Below are 24,492 nucleotides of genomic sequence, written 5' to 3' on the forward strand. Positions count from 1 at the left end.
GGCTGCTTTAAGCCATTCCCCGCTCAGCCTGGAGTTATGCTTGGGATTGCATCCACTCAGGTGCAGGACCTTACACTTGGGCTTGTTGAATGTCCTGAGGTTGGCCTGGGCCCCCCTCTGCAGCCTGTGCAGGTCCCTCTGGATGGAACCCTGCCCTCTAGCAAGCCTTTTCCAGACAGGGTGAACTGATTTCCTCTGTTCCTGAGACCAGCTTGTCTCACAGCCCTTTGGAGTTCTCTAAATGTTGGTTCAGAAACAGCTGTGCTCTGTTGGAGTTTGAGGCTGTACTGAAAGCACAGCTTGGGTGATGGGTATAGAATTGCAGAACAACTAAGGTTTGAAAAGACCTCCAAGATCATCCAGTCCAACCACTGACCCAACACCACCATGGCCACTAAACCATGTCCCCAAGCGTCACATCCACAGGTTTCTTCAGCACCTCCAGGAATGGTCACTCCCTCCGCCACCTCCCTGGGCAGCCTGTTCCCAATGCCTGACCACTCTTTGCAGTGCCTTCTGTTGCATCTCCATGCCAACACCAAATTAAGGGCTTTGCTCTCCCCTCCTGCAGCCCTCAAAACTTCCAATTAACCTTTTGCTTTTGGAGTGATTAATGCTGCAACAGTGCTGACAACCTGGGTCAGCCCCAATCCACCCAAGAACTGCCACAGCCCAAATGGGAGTACCTTGTAGAGCGGCTGCCTGTACTGGAAGCAGAATGATAATCTCCTTAAGGAATGCTCTTCAGCTCTGGAATTGCTTCACTCTGTAAAACCCTGCAGAAGGGAGTTTGCTCTGCACCCCAATCTGATATGTTCTGGTCCTTGGCCAAGCTCTGCACAGGTCCAAGAGACCCTCTTGGCTTTATTTCCTCCTCAGATTTTCATTTGTTGGAGGTTTTTTGCACGCCAAACCAAAACTCTCGGGTTTGCCCAACCTATTGGTCAGTAGGGCCGTGACCACCCCAGGCTCTTCTCCTCCAGGAGCTCTTCATGCCTGAGGCTGGATTCAGGCTCCCTGCTACCTATCAGGGCCTGTTTCCTTTTTCTTTTTTTTTTAAGACTCATGCTCACTGCTTTAGAGAGGGAGTTAAACTGATGGATTGTGGAGGAAGCAGAACGTCAATGTCCTAGAAAGCTGCACAAATAAAGGCTATCAGAGTAGCTAAAAGGGAGACAAGCTAATTTGGACACTAAGTGGTATTGAGATAGTCTGAGTTTTCTCCATCTTCCCTAAATCACACCTGCTTCTGCTCCACAGCCCTGTTATCACCCAGGGATAAAACCATCTTCAAATCTCCCACCCTGCAGGAAAGGTATTGATCAGAGCAACTTGGGCACAAAGAATTCACCCTGGGTTTCCATCAAGGAGAGGTTCAGACGACCAAGCAATGACCACCCACACCTGCTACTCCTGTTAGCCTCTGCCTGGGAGGACCAAGCCCAGAAGGGACATCAGATCCCTAAAAGGGAGGGGATTTGGGGGGGAAAGAAATGCAAAATCAGCACTAATCCCATTGCCAAGGCATCAGCTCCTGCTTGCTGCCATCAGATGAGGCCACTTGTGCATCTGCAATTGCTCATTTGGCCACTAAGCTGCTGTAGCAGTTAAAGGAAATTAGCACATCGCCCTGCAGTCAGGGTGATTGAAACTGTTCCCGGTCAGAGCAGCGCCCTGCTTTCTGCTGTGCGCCCATCTCCTGCTGCTTCTCCAGATCTCAACTGCAAGATGGAAAAGGGGAAATGAGAGCTTCAGTGGGTGTGAATTGCTGCATTTCCACCGACCCTTTACTCTGATTTACACCAAGAGGTGACCAGTGGTGGAAGGCAAGGAGGGCCATGATAACCTCCAAGTGCCATGGCCACAGGTTTCTTCACCACCTCCCTGGGTGGCCTGTTCCAATGCCTGGCCACTCTTGCATCAAAGACATTTTGCCTAATCTCCATCCTAAACCTCCCCTGGCACAACTTGAGGCCATTTCCTCTCATCTTATCTCTTGTTTTTAGGAAGAACAGATGACTACCACCTGTTTGCAACCTCCTTTCAGGGAGTTGCATAGAGCCAGGTTTCCCTTCAGCCTCTTCTCCAGGCTAAACACCTCCAGGTCCCTCAGCTGCTTCTCCCCAGTCCTGTTCTCCAAACCCTTACCCAGCTCTGTTGCCCTTCTCTGGACCTGCTCCAGTCCCTCAATGTCCTTCTTGGAGTGAGGAGCCCAAATCTGACTCCAGCACTCGAGGTGTGGCCTCACCAGTACCCAGGACAGAGGCACAATCACTTCTTTACTCCTGCTGGCCACACTCATGCCACAATGATGTTGGCCTTCTTGGCCACCTAGGTACAGCCTGTCTTATCTCCAGCTGCTGCCAACCAGTACCCTTAGATCCTTCTCTGCCAGGCAGTTTCCGGCCACTCTGCCCCAAGCCTGGAGCGTTCAGGGGATTGTTGTGACCCAGCACTTGGCCTTGTTGACCCTCATACAGCTGACCTCAGCCCATGGATCCAGCCTGGCCAGATCCCTTTGCAAAGCTTTCCTTCCCTGCAGCGGGTCAGCATTCATGCCCAATTCATCTGCAGACTCAATGAGGGTGCCTCAGTTCCCTCATCCAGATCATTGAAATGACTATGGGAGCAAGGGATGACAGCAGATAACCTTTTATGTGCTCTGCATCAGCACAGCCTTGCAGCTCAAAATTCAGCAGTCATTAAATAGCTGTAATTATTGGGTCAAAAAGAGGTCTTACAGTGAAAAACAGGAGTGCAAACATCCTGAGGATGGGAAAGGTTATCGAAATCCCAGGGTTCAGAGGAAAGGGGCTGGAACAGTATTGCTCCCTAATAACAACCAGCAAAGCACTGCCTTCCAGGAGAAGGAGATAAGGAATTTGTCCCTCCACCAGTGATGAATCAGAGGAGGTGTCCCTGCCTGTGGTGGGGGGTTGGAATTGGATGAGCTTTGAGATCCCTTCCAGCCTAAACCATTCTATGGTTCTGTGATTCTATGAAACCTTCACATCTGCAGGTCCCACTGTGCATTTCTGCTGGGTTTTGATGACTGTGATTTTCCCTACGGCTGCCCGTTCCTGGCTTGCCCGTTGTGAGTGGATTCCCTAGAGCCCTCTTTTCCTTTCCAGACCAGAGCTGGATCAAATAATCTATCTCTGTGACATGCTTTGGAGATAAGGTGAGAGGCTGAGTAAACCTTCTGCTATCTCTCCTTTAATTGTTATTTGCAAATAGGATCGAGCTGATTCCTCCCCACCGGGTTCAGCTCCTCTTATCAGGGGGATTATAACTGGATCACTAAACAATATAATCCCTTCAGAACGCCCCTCCCAGCAATCTTTCAGGAGGATTTTTGCAAGTGGTAGAAGACCAGAGCAGAGTTGCTGGCTGTAGGATTAATTGGTAGAAAATCAAGCTGCTGTTTGATTAATAGAAAAAGATTTGTGGCTGGAGTGAAGCAGCAGAGGGCAGCTCCCAGGAGGCTGCTTCCTGCTTCTTGTTGTGGGGTTGCAATGTGAGCATGAGGATGAGGAGGGAAAGATGTCTATTGTTGTGGTGCTACCTGGGGTTTGGGATGATTGTCCTGGAAAGTGCCCAATGAACCACAGAATCAGAGAGGTGAGGGTTGGAAGGGACCTTCAGAGATCATCAAGTCAGATCCCCCTGCCCGAGCAGGACCACCCGGGGCAGGTCACACAGGGACACATCCAGGTGGGTCTTGAAAATCTCCAGAGAAGGAAACTCCACAACCTCTCTGGGCAGCCTGCTCCAGGGCTGCAGCACTCTCACACCAAACAAGTTTCTTCTCATCTTCACGTGGAATGTCCTGGGTTGCAGTTTGTGCCCCTTGTCCCTTGTCCTGTCCCTGGGCACCACTGGCTAGAGTCTGGCCCCAGCCTCTTGTCCTCCACCCTTCAGCTGTTGCTGAGCATTGCTCAGACCCCCTCTGGGGCTGCTCTTCTGCAGGCTCCACAGCCCCAAGGCTCTCAGCCTTTGCTCCTCACAGAGCTGCTCCAGGCCCCTCAGCACTTTCATAACCTCCACTGGACACCATCCAGTAGTTCCCTGTCCCTTTTTGAGCTGAGAAGCCCAGAACTGGACTTGGTTTTTCTTTTCACTTGCTGAGCTGCTGCTGTTGATGCAAGTGACCAGGTTGAGTTACTAAAGAGGTTTTGGGTTCCTTGTTGGCTGTTTGCTCTTTTCTCCTCCTCCAATAAAAGGGAATCCATAGCACTGAGCAGCATCAAAGAGCTGCGCGTTCCACAACGTGATTCCTGTCCCAGGATCCAACTGGCATTATCAATTCTCTTAACGCTTGGAATTTTCATAGCATTCACTCCAGCCTCCCGGTGTTATTTTCAACACCACCAGCCCCCAAAACTGTCGCACCAAAGCAGGCACCGCTCAGCCTGTCTTCGCTTCCTCCCTCGCCTGCTAGAATCTCAACCACAGCTCCAAGGCAGATTTTGAAGGTTAAAACTTCCCAGATTGTTTCTCTCTCAGCTGTCATTTCGGGATGGTTTTGTTTTCTTTCTGACTGCATCAAATATTTGGGCTCCTGCAGGGACTCTGGTGCGAGGGTGAATCTCATTCAGTAAAAACAAAAGAGTTTGTTTGTTTTTTTTCCCCTGTTGTTTTTTATCCCTTTTGCAGTTCCAAGAGGGTGGAAATTGGTGCACAGGGCAGTTACCAAATGTGGCTCAGCTTGGTGAAGGTTTTGGCCATGCTCTGCCTCTCCTGGTGCTTCCTCCTGGAGGATCTGAAGTTTTCTGGTTGGAAGTAACTGAGCTGTCAGATGGAGACTCTTTCCATCAGCCTGATTTTCAGATATTGTTTTATTTCTTTTGGTCTCACAGGCAGCCCCAAGGGAGAGGGGACTTGGCTGCTGTCCTGGCAGCTGAAATCTTAAAAGCCTTTCTGACTTGCTATGGCAAAAAAACAGCTTGGAAGAATTTTGAGTCTTTCTAGGTGGAGTATTGTGTGTCCAGTGTGTCAGTGACCAGTTATTCCTTTGATTTTTCCAGTTTTAAACCTTATCCTGGAGTTATCTTTGGGTGACCTGGCTCCAGGGGACTGCTCTGGCCTCCAACTCATCCCTAGAAACTCTTTATTTACAGTGCTGAGATTAGGGCACAGCAACCAAAGCCAATTGTCACACAATTGTCAGGGTTGGAAGGATTATCCAGCTCCAGCCCCCCTGTCATGGGCAGGGACAGCTCATGCTAGATCAGGTTGCTCAGACTCACATCCAGCCTGGCCTAACCTGTTCCCGTGTCTCATCACCCTCATGGTGAAGAACTTCTTCCTAATATCCAATATAAATCTCCCTTTCTCTAGCTTGGATCCATTCCTGTCACTACCTGACACCTTAAAAAGTCCCTGCTCATTGATTCTGTTGTGCATCTCATTCTAGATTTTGGTCCCTGTCCCTGATTCTCAGCCTGGCTGTTCCTGCAGCATCAATTTTCCTCATGCCCCCTTTGCAAACACCCTGCTACATCTTGCAGGCAGAACTGGACATCATTTTCCCACAGGCTGTTGGCTGCACTGAGTTGGAAGAATTGCATTTGGTTTATTTTTTGCCTTCCAAATCCCCGAGCTGCTTTGGCTATTTTTGTTGTGATTGGCCTGATCCTTTCAGCACAGCAATATTTGCTCTGGGACAGTGCCCAGTGCTGGGCACAGCTCAGGAGAGAGGTCCTGTGAAGGCAGGGTAGAAAAGGTGAATGGCATCTAAGCTTTTGTGCAAGTAGATGACAGGGAACATCTTTTTTGTCTTGCCTGATGAATGCTTTGCATCAGCCATAGAATTGTTCCAGTTGAAAGAGCCCTCCAAGATCATCCAGTCCAACCATCAGCCCAACACCACCATGCCCAGTAAATGCCATGGGTTTAGACACTTCAGTGATGGTGGCTCCACCACCTCCTTGAGCAGCCTGTTCCAATGCCTGACCACTCTTCTGGGGAAGCAATTTGCCCTAATATCCAACCTAAACCTCCCCTAGCCATTTCCTCTTGTTCTATTATTTGGTCTAGAAGAGCCCAACCCCCACCTGGCTTCAACCTCCTTTCAGGGACTTGTGGAGAGCCAGGTCTCCCTTCAGCCTCCCCTTCTCCAGGCTGCACATCCCCAGCTCCCTCAGCTGCTCCTCCCCAGCCCTGTTCTCCAGACTCTTCACCAGCTTTGTTGCCCTTCTCTGGACCTGCGCCAGCCCCTCAATGTCATTTTTGTAGCCTGTGCTTGAATTCTTATTCTTGGTCACATTTAACTTTGAGTTGATAAAATTGCTTCATGGGTACCTGACTCCTAGCATCGTAACTGTCCAGGAGGATGAGAGGAAATGGTCTCAAGTTGCACCAGGGAAGGTTTTGGTTGTGTATCAGGAGAAATTTCCTTCCTTCACGAGTGGTTGGAGATTGGAGTAGGCTGCCTAAGGAGGTGGTGGAGTCCTCATCCCTGGAGGTATTGAAGAAATGTGTGACTGTGGTAGTTGGGGACATGGTGCTGTTGGGTTGACAGATGGGCTCAATGATCTTAGAGGCCTTTTCTAACCTTAATCACTCTAGAGTTTAATACCATTTTTGTTTTCCAACTCCAGCTATTGGAAAACCATGGCTCAGGTTATGAAGGTAATTCAGAAGAGCTAAAGGCTTCCTTTTATTCCCTTTGCTTTCTGTGCAGCCCACAAGGAGAAACCAAGTAGGTTGTTTTTTTCTTACCCTGGTGGAGGGTCATGAACTTTATTTATAAGCTGAAAGCTGAGATTTTCATGAGTGCATCTGAGTTAAGAGACTGAAGTTTGGGAGGGGAAGAAAGAAAATAATCCAAACCAAATAAACACTGTGAGGCTTGTGGTAAAGCAATGAAATTTGGCAACTCCCCTTGCTGCACATCTTGCTTTGATAACCTCTCTCCTTTTCCTCTCTACTCCATGCATGAGCTCCTGTCCCACCTCTCTTTCTTCTCCTCCTTTCTGCACCCTAGCAATGATGCTGGGAATATCAGGAATGCCTCATTTGAGCCAGGATCCTTCACCATGGCAGTGTCACCATCCCCTGGTGGGAGATGCAAGGACAACAGGACCCATTAAAATAGGATTTTAAACAGGTAGATTGGCCACTGGAATGGGCTGCCCTGAGAGGTGGCACCCTCCCTGGAGGTGTTTAAAAGGAGGCTGGATGAGGCACTGAGTGCCATGGCTTACTTAATTAGAAGGTGTTAGGTGATAGGTTGGACTCAAAGATCTTGAAGGTCTTTTCCAACCTGGTTAATTCTACGATTCTTTGACATCAAGAGTTTTGCACATCTGCCCCACAACATTAAGGAGGCACTGAATGTGTCCTGGAGAGCTCTGGAAAGCATTTAGCACAATTTAAAATTCAAATGGGTCCTTAAGCTGTTTTTTTGCCAGCCATGATGAAGTGTTTGGGTCCATCAGGAGCAGGTGTAAGTGTTGTGTTCTCCTGGACTTTGATATTCTTGGTCCCTCCATGCTCCCCTGGAGCTTTGATGCAGGAGGAATTTATAGAACTGTAAAATTGTTTTGGTTGGAAGAGACCTTGAAGATCAAGTCCAACCTTTAACCCAGCACTGCCAGGTCACCACCAAAGCATGTCCCTCAGCACCACATCTACACAGCTTTGAACTCCTTCCAAGGATGGAGACTCCACCACTGCCTTGGGCAGCCTGGGCAAGGCCTTGACAACCCTTCTGGGGGAAGAAATTGTTCCTCATGTCCAACCTAAACCTCCTCTGCTGTAATCTGAGGACCTCTCCTCTTGTATTATGTCTGAGAGAAAAGACTAACTCCTACCTGCCTCCAAGTTTCTTCCAGGGAGTTGTAGAGAAGGAGAAGGTCTCTCTCCAGCTTCCTTTTCTCCAGGCTTGAACAACAACTCCAGGTCCCTCAAGCAGCCTCTCAGGAAATGCTTAACCTCCCCAGCCCCCAGCTAAAACTCTCCAGAGCATGGCATCCTCCAGAAAGCATCAATGTTCTGCAACCTCTGGCTGGACATCTAAAAAAGTTAGGTGTTCTTTTTTTCTGCTTGGCTGGGTTGCTTTGGTTCCTTCATGCCCACCGTCTCCAGGATGGACTTTTCCACCCTAGCAAGAAAGGTGGAAGCCCCCACAGGGTGACCAACGCCGAGCCCATTCTATGGAGATCCATCCCTGGATTGCAATCCTCTGCCTGCACTTTTACTGCTGACACTGACATTTGTCTTCTATGGCTTCTGCTGCTCTGCTTGCATTTGGTTTCAGTTTGATTTTATTTTCCTTTAGGTTTAGATTTGATTTGCCTTTCCCCTAACCCTATGACTCTTAACGTGGCTCGAGGGCTGCTGGCTCAGAGCTCTGCAGTTCGTGCAAAGATTAATACAAAGCTGTCACTTTTATTAACTTTGCAACCTAATTTGTTATTTAATTCCAGGCAGGCACCAAGTGCAGCTGTAAATGGCTTCTTCTGCCTCTGGGCATAGGTATGAAATAGTTTTGGTCACACCACCCAGCAGAATACTGCAAGTATTTCAGGACTAAAAAGCAGTGGTTGGTGTCTGACTCTCAGTTTTCAGCCTGCTCGTAGCACTTGGGGGTGAGTTTGGGGTTTCTCTGTGTCCCAGCTATGTTCACAGAATCCCTGAGTTCACACGTGGCATCTGGGGACCATCCTAAGCACATTGCATGTGCATAGCTTGGAGTTTCTACAATGGTTCACAGAATCCCAGCATGGTGGGGTTGGAAGTGACCTCTGGAGAGCATCCAGTCCAACCCCTGTGCCAAGACAGGGCACCCACAGCAGCTTGCCCAGGATCACAACACCCAGGGGTGTTTGGAACCGCTCCAGACAAGGAGATTCCACAACCTCTCTGGGCAGCCTGCTCCAGGGCTCCAGCACACTCACACTAAGCAGGTATCTCCTCCTGCACAGGTGGAACCTCATGGGTTCCAGTTTGTGCCCTGGAAAGTGCCCAGTGAATCATAGAATCTGAGAGGTGAGGGTTGGAAGGGACCTCCAGAGATCGAGTCAAATCCCTCTGCCAGAGCAGGACCACCCAGGGCAGGTGACACAGGGACACATCCAGATGGGTCTTGTAAGTCTCCAGAGAAGGAGACCCCACAACCTCTCTGGGCAGCCTGATCTGAGGCTCCAGCACCTTCACAACAGACAGGTTTCTCCTCTCATCCAGAGGGAACCTCCTGGGTTCCAGTTTGTGCCCACTGCCCCATGTCCTGTGACTTAGCACCACTGACAAGAGCCTGGCCCCAACCTCTTGCTCCCCACTCTTTAGCTCTTGCTGAGCATCGCTCAGATCCCCTCTAGGGCTGCCCCAGGGCTCTCAGAGATCATCCTCACAGCTCTCATCCTCCTCACAGAGATGCTCCAGACCCCTCAGCTTCTTCATAGCCTCCACTGGACACTCTCCAGTAGTTCCCTGTTTCTCTTAAACTAGGTCGCAATTTAAGACTCTGCAGGTCCTTTTTTTTTCAGTGGGCCATGTTGGTTAACAAAGAGAGGTCTGCAGAAGCTGTTAGCATGAACCATTAACTCTTCCTTTTAATTATTCAGGTTGCCTCTTTGAAATTCCTTTTTTTTTAAGTGGAGCTAATAGGCAATTTTCAGAGGAGGCTTCCAACCACAGCAGTTCCTCCCTGGAGGAGCTCTGTTTGTGCATCAACAGCTAATCTCTTTTCTTCATTAGCCCTTATCTCCCTCTGGCTGATTAATTGCTTTCAATTGATTTCTAAATATTCTGTTAATACATGCAGGGGATGGGAGGAGAAGAGAATCTGTCCGGGGCACACAGGGTCATTGATCTCAGTACCTTCCCTGAGCTTTTCTCACCTGCCTTGCAGAGCTGAACCCATTCCAACATGGCTGGATTCACTTATTTTCTTTTTTTTTCCAAGCTATTCCTTCAAGCAACCCCAAATTCTGCTCTAGCATCATTTGATGTCTACCCTGAATCATAGAATCATAGAATCAACCAGGTTGGAAGAGACCTCCAAGATCATCCAGTCCAGCCTATTCCCCAGCCCTATCCAGTCAACCAGACCATGGCACCAAGTGCCTCATCCAGTCTTTTCTTGAACACATTCAGGGACGGTGCCTCCACCACCTCCCTGCGCAGCCCATTCCAATGCCAATCACTCTCTCTGTGCAGAACTTCCTCCTAACATCCAGCCTGTACTTCCCTGACACAACTTGAGGCTGTGTCCCCTTGTTCTGTTGCTGGTTGCCTGGGAGAAGAGGCCCACCCCCACCTGGCTACAATGTCCCTTCAGGTAGTTGTACACAGCAATGAGGTCACCCCTGAGCCTCCTCTTCTCCAGGCTAAAATGAGCCCTGTTGTGTTCATGGTCCCACATGGATAGCCATGGGGATGCTGGGCATGGTCAAGTGGTGGGTACTCTTCTTTGCCAGGTTTCTGACTCCATCAGTCACAGAATCCCAGCATGGTAGGGGTTGGAAGGGACCACTGGAGGTCATCTAGCCCAGCTCCTGTGTGATCCAGAGCAGGCTCACCTAGAGAAAGTTTTAGTGTCCAGGTGGGTTTTGAATGACTCCAGAGATGGAGACTCCATCACCTCTCTGGGCACCCTGCTCCAGTGCTCCACCACCCTCGGTTCTTCTTCTCCTCTGCTCTGCCCTGGTGAGACCTCACCTGGAATACTGCATCCAGTTCTGGGCTCCCCAGTTCAGGAGGGAAAGGGATCTACTGGAGACAGTCCAAGGGAGGGTTACGAAGATGATTGAGGGAGAGGCTGAGGGACCTGGGGCTGTTTGGTCTGGTGAAGAGAAGACTGAGAGGGTATCTCATCAATGTCTATAAATATATGAGGGTTGGGGGTCAAGAAGGAGGGGACAGACTCTGTGCACTTGTGCCCTGTAATAGGACAAGGGTGTAAACTACAGCACTGGAAGTTCCATCTCAACATGAGGAGGAACTTCTTTACTGTAAGGGTCACAGAGCTGGAACAGGCTGCCCAGGGAGGTTGTAGAGTCTCCTCTGGAGGTTTTCCAGCCCTATCTGGATGTGTTCCTGTGGTCCTGCTCTGGCAGAGGGGTTGTACTGGATGATTTGTGGAGATCCTTTCCAACTCCCCCATGCTGGGATTCTCAGCTTCATCATTATTTTGATTTATTATTCCAGTCTTTCACCATGAAGAGCTGGTGGCAGAGGCACAACCTCAATGTATAGCAACTTAATTACACGTGGCTAATGAGGGATTGCCAGAGGAAGGATCTGAGTGAGCTGCTGCTTTATGGTGTCTTTGCAGGAGTTGGGTAATCTCTTTGTCATCATATATGGTAATATATTCACTGCAGCATGACATAGGATGAGGTTCAATGAATAATGTAAAACCCAGAACAACACTGAATCTGTATTAGCTGAGGTCTGTGTCTCCTCCTCCCGCCACGGCCCCCCTCCAACCAGTGTTAGTTTTAGAAGGAAAATATTGATTCTGGTGGGGGTTCAGTGGTTCAGAGCTCTGTGTTTCACTGATCAATACTCCAGCTGGGCAGCTGGCCAGCTCTGTCAGCTCCATGGCAGCTGCTCTTCTTCCTTGTATCAAGTGGGAGGACGAAAGGAAGTGGCCTCAGGTTGTACCATGAGAGGTTTCGATTGGACACTGGGACCAGTTTCTTCACTCAGAGTGTGGTCAGGCACTGGAACAGGCTGCCCAGGGAGATGGTGGAGTACACATGCCTTGAGGTGTTCAAGAAACCTGTGGATTTGGCACTTTGAAACATGGTTTAGTGGCCATGGTAATGTTAGGTCAATGGTTGGACTGGATGACCTTAGAAGCTTTTTGGTTGAAAAAGACCTCTAGGATTCTGAGCCAGGACCTGGGTTCTGTTCATCAACCCTGTGTGCTCCTTAGCACTGACAAAGTGGGGCAGGGTGGGCAGAAGTTGCTGATGTTAGCCACTGACCCAGATGTGGCAGGAGGATAGAACTGGTGCCACTGAGGCCAGGTGGCTTGCAAGGGACACAGCTGAGGTTTTGGGTGTGTGGCCCATCAGTGACATGAAAATAAACTAGCAACAAGCTCAGGAAAGAGGGTTTGGGGCTTTGCTTCTCTTCTCACAGTGCTTCAAAGCAGAGGAGCTCCTCACCCAGGTTGGAGCAGAGTGGCCTGTGTTGGGATTTAGGAAGCAGGTGAAATGACCCCCCCCCCCCCAGAATACATTTTTATTTTGTTTTCCCCAGTCATCATAAAACTGTTGAGGTGGGAAGACACCTTTGAGACCATCAAGTTCAACCACTCACTTAGGGCTCACAGTCACTTCTGCCAAGCCACTGCCACTACACCACATCCCTCAGCACCATATCCACGCAGCTTTTAAGTATCTCCAAGGTTAGTGACTCCACCATCTCCCTGGGCAGCCTCTTCCAATGCCTGAGAGCCCCTTCTGGGAAGATGCTTTTCATAATATCCAACCTGAACCTCTCCTGGTACAACTTAAGGCTGTTTTCCTCTTGCCCTGCCACTTGTTCCATGTGAGAAGAGTCTCACCTCCACCCAGCTCCAACCTCTTTTGAGGTAGTTGTAGAGGGCAGTGAGGTCTCTCCTCAGCAGTTCCTCACAAGTCTCGTGTTCAAGGCCCTTCACCAGCTTAGCTGCTCTCCCTGGGACATGCTCCAGCACCTCAGTGTCCTTCTTAGAGTGTGAGAGGCCCAAAACTGAACCCAGTACTCAAGGTGTGGCCAGGGGGAAAACCGCATACCTACCTAGACCTGCTAGCCACACCATTGCTGATCCAAGCCAAGATGCTGCTGGCCTTCTTGGCCATCTGAACACACCATTGGCTTACCTTCAGCTTTACTCTTTGATTGCTAGTGGGTGATTTCTCTTTGTTTCCCTCTTTCTTCCCCAATTCCCCCCTCTTTTGATCTGTATCATTTATTTTTGTGGCTGTTATCTTTAGTCTCATTACAGCCTTGTAGCATTCAAATGAAAATAGCATTAGGAAGCCAGAAGTTGTTAGGCATAAAATGTTTGTGATGATAACTGGAATTGTCATGGCAAAATGTAAAAAAACCCCAAAAGCCAAAAAAACACAACAGAAATTATTGTGATGAGCTCAGGAAACCACCAGAGGAGATTTCAGCCAGGAGGATAGGAACTGGCATGGTGATGGTTGCTTTTTGCTCCTTACTTTTGGGCTTCTTGATGTTGCAAAGTGGTTTTGAAGTAGGGGAAAGTGGCTGTGTATGGCACACAGCCATACACAGAAAACAGAACACAGAGACACAGAAAGCAGCTTTGGGTTTGTGTCTCCATTGATGCTTTAATGGCTCAGCTATGCAGTCTAGTTGGAGGTCTGTAGCTTTGTGATGTTCCCCTGGATTCATGACTGGGTCCAGTCATGTTCAATGTCTTTATCAATGACCTGCACGAAGAGGCAGAGTGACTCCTTAGCAGGTTTGCTGATGGGAGGAGTGGCTGGGACCCTGTCAGGCTAGGCTGGCATTCAGCCACACCTGGCCAGGCTGGAGAGGTAGGCAGAGGAAGCTCTAGGCAGAGGACCCTCATGAAGTTCAGCAAGGGCGAGTGTAAGGTCCTGCACCTAGGGAGAAGCAGTTTCTTGCACCAGTGCAGGTGAAGGTTGATCTGATGGAAAACAGCTCTGTGGAGAAGGACCTGGGAGTGCTGGTGGACAAAAAGTTGCCTGTGACCCAGCAATTAGCTTTTGTGGCCAAGAAGGCCAATGGTGTCCTGGAGTGCATTCAGCCAGCATGTGGAGGGAGTTCTCCTACCCCTCTACTCTGCCCTACTGAGGCCACATCTGGAGTCCTGGGTCTGTTTCTGGGCTCTCCAGTTCAAGAGGGACAGGGAACTACTGGAGAGACTCCAGTGGAGGCTACAAAGCTGCTGAGGGGCCTGGAGCATCTCTGTGAGGAGCAAAGGCTGAGAGCCCTGGGGCTGTTGAGCCTGCAGAAGAGCAGCTCCAGAGGGGATCTGAGCTATGCTCAGCAAGAGCCAAAGGGTGGGGGCAAGAGGCTTGCCCAGTGACGGAACAAGGGGCACAAAGTGGAACCCAGGAGGTTTCATCTAAACAAGAGGAGAAACTTGTTTGATGTGAAGATGCTGAAGGCCTGGCACAGGCTGCCCAAAGAGGTTGTGGAGTCTCCTTGTCTGAAGAGACTCAAAACCCACCTGGGTATGGTGATCCTGGGCAAGCTGCTGTGAGTGCCCCTGCTTTAGCAAGGGGTTGAACTGGATGATCTCTGGAGATTCCTTCCAACCCCTGCCATGCTGGGATTCTGTAAATCACCACAAAAACTCCAAGCTGTGCATGTGCACTTTTCAGGAGTTTTAAAATACTCCATCAATGCCAGAGGAGAAGGAGGAGGTGCCAAGCAGTGCCAAATTCCTGTGTGAAAATGATTCTCATCACCACCTCTGGTTTTGGAGCCAGATCTCTGTTAATTCCTCCTTCACCTCACACCTTCTGTTTTGCTCCCCACCAGCAGGTTTTTTTTTTTGTTTTGTTTTTTTGTTTGTTTTTTTTTTAAACTCAGGGAAAGCAGACAGAGGCTTCCCCGAACTCCCAGACGAGCTCTCTCCTCGCTGACAAAGCCAGTTTGTCACAGTGAAATGTTTGACAAAAATGTGTCAGTTCTGGAGAAAAGCTTTCCTGGAAGGAACTGGGGGGGGGTGTGGGGGGTGTGTGTGTGGAATGCGGTCAGCTCTTCTGAAACTTCTCCTCAATTCATTATCCTTTTTTTTTTCTGGTGAGAAATGAAGCTGGAGAAAGGGAGTTTCCATGAGTGTGGGAAAATGCTTCAGCAAGGGTTTCCTGGAAGGAGGTGGTGTTGTGCTGGAGAAGACCTTGTGCAAGGTCTCCTGATTTGTCCATTCCAGTCAACTGAGTGTGCAGATTTTACAGACAGCTCTGTTCTCCAGATCAGATGCAGCTAAGCAAGGACCAGCTCCTCTCCAGAGGTATACATGTCTTGGAACTGCACCAGGGGAGGTTTAGTTTGGGCATGAAGAACAGTTTCTTCCCCTGAAGGGTTGTCAGGCCTCAGAGCAGACTGCTCAGGACAGTGGTGGAGTGCCCATCCCTGGAGAGGTTTCAAACCAATGGAGATGTGGTGCCGAGGGACATGGTTTAGTGGTGGCCTGGCAGTGCTGGGTTGGACTCAAAGATCTTAAAGGTCTCTTCCAGCCAAAGGGATTCTGTGACTCTGAATCTGTGCAGGTCTGTCCTCTGGTGGAGGCTGCCGGGTTTGGATCAGTCTTCTCTTGCCTCCTCTGCAGAGCCCTTCTGAGCTGGGCTTTGGTGAGAATGGTCCGTCTTGCCCCTGTAGAAGGATCTTGGCCAAGGATGGCTAAAGGAGGCCGGCAGCTCCCTGCTAGGATTTGAGATGAAGGGCCAGATGTGCCTGCTGTGGCATCCAGTGACTGTCCCCTTCTCAGCACAGGATCCCAGCAGCCAGGATCCACGAGACGTGACACAGTGGACAAAAATACCCTGGCCTCAGCTTCCTCCTGCTGCAGGCCTGCTGTCCCCTCCCTGCCACCATCCAGGCAGTGACAGGTCACTCCAAAGCAAGGGGAGGAAACCCAGACCCCAACCTCCATTTAACTGCAGCCGAAAGCCTGGCTGTCACTGACACAGGAGCATCCCACAACCCAGCCAAGGCACAACCAGGCTTCTCAGCAACCACCACCCTTCTTCTGGGCACTTTCCAAAAGGATTTTTGGCTAAGGGGGATAAGGCAGAGGAGACCCTTCAGGCAGCATTGCTGGGTTGAAGAGCAGCAGCACTGCACTGTCTCAGCACAGAATCCCAGTATGGAGTGGGTTGGAAAGGACCTCTGGAAATTATCCACTTCAAATCCCCTGCTAAAGCAGGGGCACCCAGAGCAGCTTGCCCAGGATCACAGTGTCACTGTGGGTTTGGAATCTCTCCAGAGAAGAAGGCTCCACAACCTCTCTGGGTAGCCTGTTCCAGGGTTCTAGCACCCTCAAAGTCAAGTTTCTCTTCACTTTCAGGTGGAACTTCCCACTGTGTGCATGCATTGGGGTGAGAAAGGGTGCTGTGAGTGCAAGCAACCATTAGTCAGCAGGAGCAAGGATTGGCTCACTCACCAGGCTCTTTTGCCAGGAGATGAGCATGGCAGGTTGGAGGAGCTGCTCTTGGAGAGCCTGGGGCTTGTGTAACACCCATGATGCAGAGAACCTCCTCCCTTTGCTTTTGTCATGGCATCACCGCTTTGCAATTTCCCATGCAGGTCACACCAAGAAGTTCATAGTCACCTTTGCACTCTGCTTGGCTGTGAAGCAGAATTCAGTCCTCAGGTGCTCCCAGCTCCAGCGGTGTTCCCTTGCTCACGCAGGGCTGTTCCAAACCACGGCGGTGTCCTCACCACACTGGGAGCTGAGTCGGCAAGGACAGGCTCTGACTTGTTCCCTCGGGAGGGGAGTTGTGCAACCAGGGAGCCATGGGAGGTGACGCAGTGGCCAGGAGCAGAGCTCTTCTGGGCTTGGAGGAGCAGAGGTTGGTGATGGCAGAGCTTGGGGTGATGGAGGGTCATCACACACCCTGGCTGTGGCATGCAGCGTGCCAGTGCCAGCCTGGTGCATGCACTAGAGATTGTTGAAATGAGAAACAGGGCTGCTTGCAAACTAGAACCAACTTCCTTCCCCTTCCCAAGCTGCCAGTGAGGTTGAGGACAATGCCCAGCAGCAGGGCATGCAGTCAGGCAGGGTCAGGAGGTGGGTGAGGAGCTGGTTTATTGACCAAGGGTTGCCTGTTGGTAGAGGCATGATGCAGACCGTGGCTGCATCTCTTCCTCTCTGGGAGCAGCTCTCTCCTCCCATGGGTCTACTCTGACACCCACTTCCAAAAAAGCCCAGACGTGCAGGGCGTGCCTCAGTTTCCCCATGCCTGAGATGCTGCTGCTGCAGGGTAGGGGAGCTGGGTCTGTAGTGGCTTCCTGAGGCTTTGCATGCCAGGAGCTGTTAAAAAGAAGAATATAGTGGTTGCTCTCTTGGATTGTCTGTTCTGAACTTTAGACAGGTCTTGTTGTTCTAGGGTGGAGTGAGAGGTCTGGGGGGAGCTGCCTGCAAAGTGTCCCCAGGCCATTTGTGTTGAGAAAGACTTTGAAGATCTTCAAGTCCAAGTGCTAGCCCAGCACTACCAGGTCACCATTAAACCGTGTCCCTCAGCACTACATCTCCACGGCTCTGAAACCAGCCCCTCTAGGGATGGAGGCTCCACCACCACCCTGGGCAGCCTGTTCCAATGCCTGACTACTCTTGCAGCAAAGAAATTGTTCCTCATGTCCAACCTAGCCTCAGTGCAACTTGAGGCCATTTCCTCTCATCCTATCACTTGTTCCTTGGGAGAAGAGATCAACCCCCAGCTGGCTCCAACCTCCTTTCAGGGAGCTGTAGAGAGCCAGGTGCTCTCCTCTTAGGCTCCTTTTCTCCAGGCTGAACATCCCCAGATCCCTCAGCTGCTCCTCATCAGATCTGCTCTCCAGACCCTTCACCAGCTCCTTTGCTCTTCTCTGGATGCAGTCCAGCCTCTCAATGTCCTTCTTGGAGTGAGTGGCCCCAAAACTGAACCCTGTATTTGATCTGCAGCCTCACCAACCCACATTCCACACTTTTTATTCAGCTTTTATTTTGCTGGAGCAAGTGACTCCTGCATTCTTGCTGACTTGCTCACCCCATCCCACTAGCTCCCCATCTGTGCTTTTTTTCACCTGTGGGTCCAACCCTGGTGGTTTGGAGGTGGAAGGTGGGGGCTGGTCTGCAGTGGTCCTCCTGCAGCCATGAGTGTGTGCAACACATCCAGCCTGGGCAAAATAACCATAACAATAACATCATCATCATCATTATTATTATTGTTGTTGTTGTTATATTTACTGTTTGCAAGGGCAAATGCTGCCTCTGCTTCCCTTACAAGGCTCAGCTGTGCACTTGGCTCTCTGTTCCCTTTCTCCTGCCTCAGTTTCCCCACCCAGAAGCTGAGGAAAAACCTCTTCCCTGCAAGAGCGGTCAGGCACTGGAACAGGCTGCCCAGGGTGGGGGTGGTGGAAACACCGTTCCTGGAGATGTTGAGGAAGCGCATGGACGTGGCACTTAGGGACATGGTTTATTGGCCAGGGCGGTCTTAGCTTGATGGTTAGACTGGATGAGCTTTGGAGGACTTCCCAACCTTAGTGATTCTCCGATTCTTTGATGGCTGAGTCCCGGCAGCTTGTGGAGCGGAGGCCACGCCGGTGCGGTGGGGACACGGTTGGGACGCGGTGGGGGCACGGTGCGTGTTCTCTGCCACCGCTCGGTGGGTGGCGGCGGAGCGATGGACCGGCGAGCTGCGAATCATTTCCGCCGCCGGCCGAGCTGCGGGTTCCTGCGCAGCTCTTTGCTGCGGGACGCTGGGGAGAGCTCTTGGCCCGCTGCGGGCCCCCGCGACCCTTGGCTGGGCTGCGGGCAAAGCCACTCCTCTGCCGGCGTGACATCAGGCCGGGGAAACTCGGGTTGGCCGGCGGGGGTCAAATTCCCAAGGCAGGTAGCGTCCGCCGCACTTCCGCGCTGTGCCGGGGAGGAGTCTGCCGCCCCGGGGACCCCCGACCCTGGAGACCCCCGCTGCTGCCGTTCCCCGCCATGAAGTCGGAGCAGGAGGAGAGCAAGCCGGGGACGTGCCGCTGCGAGCTGGGCTTCGCTCCGCCACCGGCCTATTGTTCGGCCGGCCGGGGACGGCGAGGGGCGGCCGGCGACGGGGCGAGGGGCAGGGTGCTGTGCCCCTGCTTAGCTCACGCAGGTAAGAGGCTCTTCGGCGGGTTCCTGTTGCCTCGCATGTGGGGCTGCAGCCCGACGTGGCTGCCTTCCCCGGGTCGCTTTATACTCTCGGAGCTCGCTTCCTCATGGGAGAAACAAAACAACGCCGGCGGCTGCCGAGTTCGTTCGCCTCGGAGCTCGCCGGGGCCGTGCAGGAGGGTGGCCGTGGGTGCCCACGCCGGCCTCCCGCACCCGGCATGAAGCTGAGGGCTGGGTGGGGGTCTCGGGCACCCTGCGGCGGTGTGGAGGAGGACGAGGAGGTGGCTGCCCACGCTCCGTAGTCCATTTTGTCTGGCGGAGAAGTTGGAGCGCTCCGGCCGCTTGCGAAGGGCTCGCAGACAGCTCGGGGAGGGGTGGCGGTCGTAGCCGAGCAGCATCTGCCTTCCAACCACGGGTTGTTTTGAGAGGCTTTGCACCCTCCAGCCTTTCCCCAGACACCCCTCAGACCCATCCCAGCGCCGTGCGCTGGAGGTTTCTGTCGGCTCTCATTTCTGTACATCTGCTGTGAGACAGCAGACCAGCCAAGCGAGCAGGCTCCAGGTGGCAGGGAGGGATACTTCTTTTAATTTTGGGGTGGGGGGTGCTTGGGGGGTGCCAAGATGCAGGGAGAAACTCTGCAGGCAGGTGGTGTGCTGCCTGCCAGCACTGGTTGGTGGTGAACGGTTGGGGTGTGCACCTGGGTGTCCAGTGCTAGGAACTGTGCCTCTATGGGAGCATTGATGCCAAGCTGGTGGCTACCTGAAGGAGAAGCCCAGAAATGGTGTTTGTAAGGGATTACAGGGGTGGGGTAAAAGCTTTAACCCAAACTTGATCAGGAGCGTCCATACCCATGTCCAGGTGCAACAGTTCACTCGCCTGAGCATCACAGCAGCAGCAGGGGAGGGACTGGAAAGTTTTCTGTTTGAAAGGATGGATGTGTGGAGCCAAAATTCGTTTTATTAACCCCAGTGGCTTTGTCCCAGTGCCCAGCCAGGAGGAAGTGGTGGTGGCCTGTAGCTCCTCCAAAGTCATGCAGCACTGTGCGAGATGCTGCACCCAGGGACATAGCTGGGCTGTGTGACAATAGGAGCTGGCTGAAGGTGTGGTGGATAAATTATAGGCCCTGGTGCTTCTCCCCGCCAGGAGATGATTCTGCCTCATGCTTGGTTTTGAGCTACTGTGAGTCCATCAGGGTGCTCAGCTGTCGATAGGGGAGGTTGGGCATGTTGGCTTTGCACCAGCAGGACCTGAGCAGTGGTGGTAATTGGATCCTTCATCAAATCCAGCATTCTGAGGTACCCAAATGCTTTCTTGAGTTTGTGGTCAGTGTTCTGCACAGCTTGGCTGCTTGCACACCAGGAAGGTAGCTGTGGCTGATCTTCCTGCTCTGCTCTTGTTTCTGGTGGTTTGGGCTTTTCCTCTACATTTCCTTGCAGAGATGTGCTGAGTGGAGGTAAAAGTCTACATCATGTAGGCTGCTGGGGAAGAGAGTTTGGTTGTGCCTTGCTGCAAGAGAGACAGGTCCCAAGCTTAGAAGCTTCTTAATGATCTCAGGCGAAGAGATGCTCTTTGGAATAGCTTGATTCATCCCCAGTGTTTTAATAACTGTTTCCTTCTAATGTTCTCCATCCTGTGTCCCTGCTATTCCCCATTCCAGGAGGGATGCCTGTGTACATTTGTGTTTGTGGGTTTATGTATTCTAGGCCAAAGCTTTAAAGGGTCACACCATGCACAAACACTGAAGCAGGTTCCTCAGGGAGATGGCTGAATCCCTGTCCCTGGAGGGCTTTAAAAGACACAGAGATGTGGTGCTGAGTGCCATGGTTTAGCCCCAGATGTGGCAGTTATAGAATGGTTGAGCTGGATGACCAAAGGTCTTTTTCAGCCAAAGAGATTCTATGAGTCTATGCTCTTGACTAGTAAGGGTCTCTTAAGTGGTGTCCTTAGCACAAAGATTTTATCATTTCTCTTTTTGCCATTTTTTTTCTCCATATACGCTTCTGCAGGGTCTGTAAAATGATTATTTGGGGTGATCCATGGATGATTTGAAGTTCTTTACTAGAGGGTCATGAGACACTGGAACAGGTTACCCAAAGGAGTTGTGGATGACCCTGTACTCAGCACTGGTTAGGCCACACCTTGAGTACTGTGTGATTTAAGAATGTTGAGGTGCTTGAATGTGTCCAGAGAAGGATACAAAGGCTGCTGAGGGGCCTGGAGCACAGCTGTGTGAGGAGAGGCTGAGGGAGCTGAGGGTGTGCAGCCTGGAAAAGAGGAGGCTCAGGGCAGACCTCATTGCTGTCTACAGCTACCTGAGGAGAGGCTGTAGCCAGGTGGGGTTGGTCTTTTCTGTCAGGCAACCAGGGACAGAACAAGAGGACACAGCTTCAAGCTGCACCAGGGCTGGTTCAGGCTGGATGTTAGGAAGAAGTTCTTCACAGCAAGAGAGATTGGCATTGGAATGAGCTGCCCAGGGAGGTGGTGAAGTCACCATCCCTGGAGGTGTTTAAAAGTAGGCTGGATGAGGCACTTAGTGCCATGGCTTACTTAATTAGAAGGGTTAGGTGATAGGTTGGACTCAATGATCCTAGAGGTCTTTTCCAACCTGGTTAATTATTTGATTCTGATTCTATGATCTCTGGAAAAGTTTAAGACCAGACTGGATGAAGTTTTGAGCAACCTATGTCTAGTGAGAGGTGTCCCTGCCCATGGCAGGGGGGTTGGAATTCGATGATCTTTGAGATGCCTTCTAACTCAAACCATTCTGTGATTCCATGATAGGGTGCAGAAGGGCAAATAATTTGTGAAAGTTTTGAGAGGTGATGATTTTATTTTCTGCTCCCCAGAGAGTTGGAACTAAGATGAACTTTACAGTCCCTTCCAACTCAAGCTGTGCTCCAGCTTGTCTCTCTGCTTGCTTTTGGTCCCCATTGCTGCTGCTTGAGTCTTCTGACCATTTGCTGATTCTGAAATCCCTTGATTTGTACCCAGCAAAGCAGAAATTGTCTTCCTGCTTGCCACAAAACACAGTTTTCACCTGAGATGCTGATGCCACCACTATAACCTTTCTCATTTAAACTGCATCCATTTTTAAAACCCTCCAACCATCACATCAGCTGTAATACATGGAAGGGGAAAGAGAAAAAAAAAAACTTTTAATGTATGTTTTTAAAGCAACACTGACTCCAAGGCCAGTAAAAAAAAGCTTTGCTGCTGTATATCTGCTGCCAAGAAGAGTCAGAGATGGGATTTGGAAGGAGCTGGAGTGGAAACTTCAGCCCCAAATTGCTGTATGTGCAATTAAAGAAGGAATATTTTTTACACTGTCTGTTAACACTCATCAGTGCTTAAAGCATAAAGGCTGCAGAGCCTGGCAGTGGTGTGGAAGTTTAATGCTATCAAGTGAAATGTAATTAACAGCCAATTATTTTGCTGTGAATGGTTGTTTTCAGCAATTAGCCCAGGAAATGTTTGAATTGTATTAATTTCACCACTGCCCACAGATTTGGAAGGGGCTGGGATGAGCTGGTGTGTGATGGGGCTCATCCATGCAAAGTGATGCCTCCTTCCTCCCGAGGGATCAGGAATTAACAGCATGCAGGCAGAGCCTCTCAAAAAAATATAAGGGGTGTGTGTGTGTGTGTGTGTGTGTTAAAAAGAGAAGGAAAAAAACCAAAGCAAAACAAAAAGGGGCTAAAAAGCTGGGGAAAATGTGATGGGAGGCTCTTTGTGTTGGGGTTGTTGCATCTGGGAGGTGATTCATTGCAGCAGATTCCATTTCCTAGAATCACAGGATGGTTTAGGTTGAAAGGGACCTTAAAGATGATCCAGTTCCAAACCCCTGCCATAGGCGGGGGCATCTTGCATAAGCCTCATGCAGCCTGGCCTTGAACACCTCCAAGGCAGGAAAGCATCCTCCACAACCTCCCTGGGCAGCCTATTCCAGTCTAAAGAATTTCTTCCTAGCTTGCAGTCTCAGTCTGCCATCTTCCAGCTTAAAGCTATTTCCTGCAGTGCAGCGTTGCTCATAAGGTTGAACTGCAAAACCAGAAGTGTTTCGCAATTAGTTGTGGTCCCTGGGTTATGTTCTGGCATTATGTTGGGGGTGTGTAGAGCCACTTGTGTGAGGTGCTAAGCCCAGTCCCCGCTGAATCTCCTATCCCTGGAACTTGAGACAATTTCTTCTTGTCCCATTTCCCATTCCCTGAGAAAAGAGACTGACCCCTAGCTGGCTCCAACTTCCTTGCTGGTCTCTCCTCAGCCTCCTTTTCTCCAGGTGGAACACCTCCAGGTCCCTCAGTTGTTCCTCGACAGCCCTGATCTCTAGACCCTTCCCCAGTTTTGTTGTCCTTCTCTGGACCTGCTCCAGCCCCTCAATATCCTTCTTGAACTGAACCCAGTACTCAAGGTCTAGCCTCCCCAGTGCCCAGTACAGGGGGGACGATCACTTCCCTGGTCCTGCTGGCCACACCTTTTCTAGTCCACGCCTGGATGCTGTTGTTCTTCATGGCCACTTGGGCACACACTGGCTGATCTTCAGCCAGCTGTCGACCAGCACCCCTAGGTCCTTTCCTGCCAGGTAACTTTCCAGCCAGTCTGCCCCAAGAGAGTTGTGCCAAGGAGATGACCAGTGCTGGGGTATGGAGTGCAGCTCTGGGCTTGGAGTGATAGGAGGAGAAGAGGAGATAGGAATGGATTGAAGCCTGAAGAGGGGAGGTTTAGAGTGGAGATTAGGAAGAAATTCTTTAGAGTGAGGGTGGGGAGACACTGGAACAGGTTGCCCAGGTGGGCTGTGGATGCCACTTCCCTGGAGGTGTCCAAGGCCAGACTGGTTGAGGCTTTGGGCAGCCTGTGCTGGAGGGAGGTGTCCTTGCCGATGGCAGGGGGTTGGAGCTGGATGATCTTCAAGGTCCCTGAAACCATTCTATTAGTCTATAGCAAAAAGAAGTCCATAGGTTCATAGAACAGTTTGAGTTGGAAAGAACCTTGAAGACCATCCAGTATATGTGTGTATATATATAAATAAAACAAATTCATATATGTACATATGAAAGAAAAATATATAGCAAACTCAAACCCATATATATGCACTGAACTCAAATATGTATAGCAAAAGATACATAGCCAAAAGAAATGTGTATAGCAAACTCAGATTTCTTTATAGCATAAAGAAATGTATATAAGTAATGAAAATGTAGAGAGTAAAAGGAAATGTATATAATAAATATATATATGTATAGCAAAAAGAAATGCAGATAGCCAGAAGAAAGATATATAGCAGGATTATGTGTGTGTGTGTGTGTATACATACATATATAAAAAATAGAAATACATGTAACAGAAAGAAATTTATATAGGAAACTGGAAAATATGTATATAGCAAACCCAAATATATATGTATAGCAAAAAGAAATGCAGATAGGCATCTGTATATAATAGAAATACATGTAACAGAAAGAAATGTATGTAGCAAACCCAAATATATATAGCAAAAAGAAACGCATGCAGCAAACTCTCTCTAAATATATATGACAATATAAATTCTATCTACAACTGTATAGATTTGGTTTCTTTCTCTATCTAGCAAAAGGAAATCTATCGCAAACCCAACTGGCTATTGCAGAGCACAGTCCACTTCTCGTGTTCCTAGAGCTGCATCTTAGCTCTGTGGAAAAGCCAAGCTCTCTGATCTCTGGCTGCTGCAG

At 50.3% G+C, this 24,492-nt stretch overlaps 1 protein-coding gene and 1 long non-coding RNA gene across 6 annotated transcripts in view; one reads left to right on the top strand and one right to left on the bottom strand.

The window, feature by feature from the left end:
- The window catches only part of KAZN (kazrin, periplakin interacting protein), a 265,843-nt gene that overhangs the window by 218,142 nt on the left and 23,209 nt on the right, over positions 1-24,492 (top strand). The window contains exon 1 of one of the 5 annotated variants that reach the window (XM_064172328.1): positions 18,505-18,791. The exons of the other annotated variants lie outside the window; for them this stretch is intronic. Coding sequence (XP_064028398.1) covers positions 18,635-18,791 — 157 coding nt within the window. The 5' untranslated portion in view covers positions 18,505-18,634. Of the gene's footprint in view, positions 1-18,504; positions 18,792-24,492 lie in introns of those variants that run through there. 5 annotated transcript variants of the gene reach the window in all.
- Positions 16,799-18,461, bottom strand: LOC135190680 (uncharacterized). The gene is made up of 3 exons (XR_010308604.1): positions 18,186-18,461; positions 17,731-17,823; positions 16,799-16,978 (listed from the first exon to the last, which is right to left on the bottom strand). It is a non-coding gene; the product is annotated as an uncharacterized LOC135190680 (long non-coding RNA).

The sequence above is a fragment of the Pogoniulus pusillus genome, chromosome 36 (assembly GCF_015220805.1).
Source record: "Pogoniulus pusillus isolate bPogPus1 chromosome 36, bPogPus1.pri, whole genome shotgun sequence".
In the NCBI taxonomy this organism is placed as follows: domain Eukaryota; kingdom Metazoa; phylum Chordata; class Aves; order Piciformes; family Lybiidae; genus Pogoniulus; species Pogoniulus pusillus.